Source organism: Melopsittacus undulatus, chromosome 8 (assembly GCF_012275295.1).
Source record: "Melopsittacus undulatus isolate bMelUnd1 chromosome 8, bMelUnd1.mat.Z, whole genome shotgun sequence".
NCBI lineage: Eukaryota > Metazoa > Chordata > Aves > Psittaciformes > Psittaculidae > Melopsittacus > Melopsittacus undulatus.
In genome coordinates, this window is record NC_047534.1 from 28,781,201 (window position 1) to 28,784,601 (window position 3,401).

General features: G+C 39.8%; 1 protein-coding gene across 1 annotated transcript; it reads left to right on the forward strand.

Moving 5' to 3' along the window:
- The first annotated feature begins 837 nt into the window (after positions 1–837).
- On the forward strand, positions 838–2,903 carry LOC101878012 (leucine-rich repeat-containing protein 4C). The gene has a single exon (XM_005150554.3). It carries the CDS (start codon positions 838–840, stop codon positions 2,752–2,754), a length of 1,917 nt encoding a protein of 638 aa, XP_005150611.1. The 3' UTR covers positions 2,755–2,903.
- The last annotated feature ends 498 nt before the right edge of the window (positions 2,904–3,401 follow it).

A 3,401-nucleotide genomic window follows, 5' to 3' on the forward strand; every position in this document is an offset into this window, starting at 1 on the left:
AAGGAAGTTATGAATGCTCCATCCCTGTCAGTGTTCAAGGCGAGGTTGAACAGTCATGTGTGACATGATGCAGTGTGTGGTATCCCTTCCATGACATAGGGGTTAGAACTTGATGATCTTAAGGTCCTTCCTAACCCTAACAATTCTATGATTCTATAATCAACGCTTAGCATGTTTCTTTTGGGTTTTTGTTATTTTGTTGGTTTGTTTTTAATTTAAAATAGGCAAGATCTTGTCCTGACATTTGTATGACCTGCTACATTCAGTATTAAAGGTTTTACTTCTAGTTAAACCTCAATGCCAGGAATAATGTTTATACAGATAAAGATTTTAACTCCTACAAAACAAGAGTAACCCATTGCTCTTCATATTATCTGTTGTCTTACAATGTGTCAAGAAGGTTAATGCCTTGAATATTTTGATAATTCCTATATTACGCATTTTTGCCTTTTGAGGCCTTTGTCACTTCTTCCAATTCTCCCCTGAGTCAGAACATTTTTGTTAGGTATGCACTGGAGTTCAACTTGTTATCTGCCATTCAGCTACATGTGTTATACACTGGAATGAGCAGGAAAAGCTAGTGTCTGGGGTTTTCTTATCTCATTGCCAATTACAGCTGACATACATAGCTGTACAGGAAACAAAATATGAGAATTTCTATAGCTATTCTTGCTATGGTGTTTCGTGAAATTTAGTTGACTGGAAGGTCTTGAGAAGCTTTTGTTTAGAGACCACAATTCACACGTAAATATTTGATACTAATTTAATGTTTTCCTTCTCCCTTCTTTCTTTCAGGCTATTCAAACTCCAGAAAGACCAGTACCAAATAAATTATGAATGTTGAACAAGATGACCTTACATCCACAGCAGATAATGATAGGTCCTAGGTTTAACAGGGCCCTATTTGACCCCCTGCTTGTGGTGCTGTTGGCTCTTCAGCTTCTTGTGGTGGCTGGTCTAGTGAGGGCTCAAACTTGCCCTTCTGTCTGCTCCTGCAGCAACCAGTTCAGTAAAGTGATTTGTGTACGGAAAAATCTGAGAGACGTGCCGGACGGCATCTCTACCAACACCCGGTTACTCAATCTCCATGAGAACCAGATCCAAATCATTAAAGTTAATAGCTTCAAGCATCTGAGGCACTTAGAAATCCTGCAGCTCAGTAGGAATCACATCAGAACAATTGAAATTGGGGCTTTCAATGGTCTGGCCAATCTCAACACTTTGGAACTCTTTGACAATCGTCTGACAACTATCCCAAATGGGGCTTTTGTATACCTGTCAAAACTGAAGGAACTGTGGCTGAGAAACAACCCCATTGAGAGCATCCCTTCTTATGCTTTTAATAGAATCCCTTCTCTGCGGAGGCTGGATCTGGGGGAATTGAAAAGGCTTTCATATATCTCAGAAGGTGCCTTTGAAGGTTTGTCCAATTTGAGGTATTTGAACCTTGCCATGTGCAATCTTCGAGAGATTCCTAACCTCACCCCACTTGTAAAACTGGATGAGTTAGATCTTTCTGGGAATCATCTTACTGCTATCCGACCAGGTTCTTTCCAAGGTTTAATGCATCTTCAGAAATTGTGGATGATACAGTCCCAGATTCAAGTGATAGAAAGGAATGCTTTCGATAACCTTCAGTCACTTGTAGAGATCAATCTGGCACACAACAATCTAACACTACTGCCTCATGACCTGTTCACACCACTCCACCTAGAAAGGATCCACTTGCATCACAACCCTTGGAACTGCAACTGTGATATCCTTTGGCTTAGCTGGTGGATTAAAGACAAGGCACCCTCTAATACTGCATGTTGTGCCCGTTGTCACACACCTCCCAGTTTAAAAGGAAGGTACATTGGTGAGCTGGACCTGAATTACTTCACTTGTTATGCTCCAGTCATAGTGGAGCCACCAGCAGACCTCAATGTCACAGAAGGCATGGCTGCAGAGATGAAATGTCGGGCATCAACCTCCCTGACCTCTGTATCTTGGATTACTCCAAATGGATCTGTTATGACGCATGGGGCATATAGAGTTCGGATTGCTGTGCTTAGTGATGGCACATTAAATTTTACAAAGGTAACTGTGCAAGACACGGGTTTGTATACATGCATGGTGAGTAACTCTGTTGGAAATACCACAGCTTCTGCCACACTGAACGTGACTGCCCTGGATAACCCTGGTTACACTTACTTTTCAACCGTCACAGTAGAGACTGTAGAACCTTCTCAGGATGAGGCACAGACCACAGAGCAGGTTGGGCCCACACCAGTTACCAACTGGGAGACTACTAACATGACAACCTCACTCACCCCACAGAGCACAAGATCAACAGAAAAAACATTCACCATTCCTGTGACGGACGCAAACAACGGGATCCCAGGAATAGATGAGGTTATGAAGACTACCAAAATCATAATTGGCTGTTTTGTGGCTATCACTCTCATGGCTGCTGTGATGCTGGTAATTTTCTACAAAATGAGGAAACAGCATCACCGGCAGAACCATCATGCTCCAACACGGACTGTAGAGATCATTAATGTGGATGATGAGCTTACAGGTGACACACCCATAGAGAGTCACTTGCCCATGCCAGCAATAGAGCATGAGCACCTAAATCACTATAACTCTTACAAATCTCCTTTCAACCACACAACAACAGTTAACACAATAAATTCAATACACAGTTCAGTGCATGAACCGTTATTGATCCGAATGAACTCAAAAGACAATGTACAAGAAACTCAAATCTAAAACATTTATGACATTATGGGGTAGGGGTGGGGATGACAAAAGATGATTTATAAAACAAATGACACAAATGACTGGGCTAATCTACTGTTTCAAAAAAGTGTCTTTACAAAGAAAAAAGAAATTTATTTATTAAAAATTCTATTGTGATCTAAAGCAGACAAAATTATGTGTATTTCTCAGAACCTGTTTTTGCTGCACTTATTTGCCCTCTTTGTTCCCATTTTTCTTCCCACCCTACCCTGATTTCTATTCACCATATTTTTCATCGGAGATCTTGATTCCCTAAAAGAACTGGTCTACGAAATTTTGTAAGAATTCTGTTACTTTTGGGGAATTTTTATGGTGAATAGTAGTGGTAAGGTTCAGTCTATTTTTTTTTTTCCTCATGCTCTTTTTGAAATTATTCAATAGAGAATGGAACTATAACATCAAGTTTACAAATGAGAAAAACAAACAAGTAAACCCTATTTTTCCCCTGTAATGATTTGCTCTGTATTTACTGAAAGCACCATTGTGTGAAAAATTTGAAAAAGTAAAAAAAGTAACAAACAAAACCCCAAGAAATTAATTTACTTGTGAAAACCTATGAACCCCATGATCTTTTAGGCAATTCTAGAACAGAATTTGTAGTTCAAACACAAAACAAA

Excerpts from the sequence above, each read along its gene's own strand:
- LOC101878012 (XM_005150554.3), top strand. The coding sequence starts at position 838 with ATGTTGAACAAGATGACCTTACATCCACAGCAGATAATGATAGGTCCT.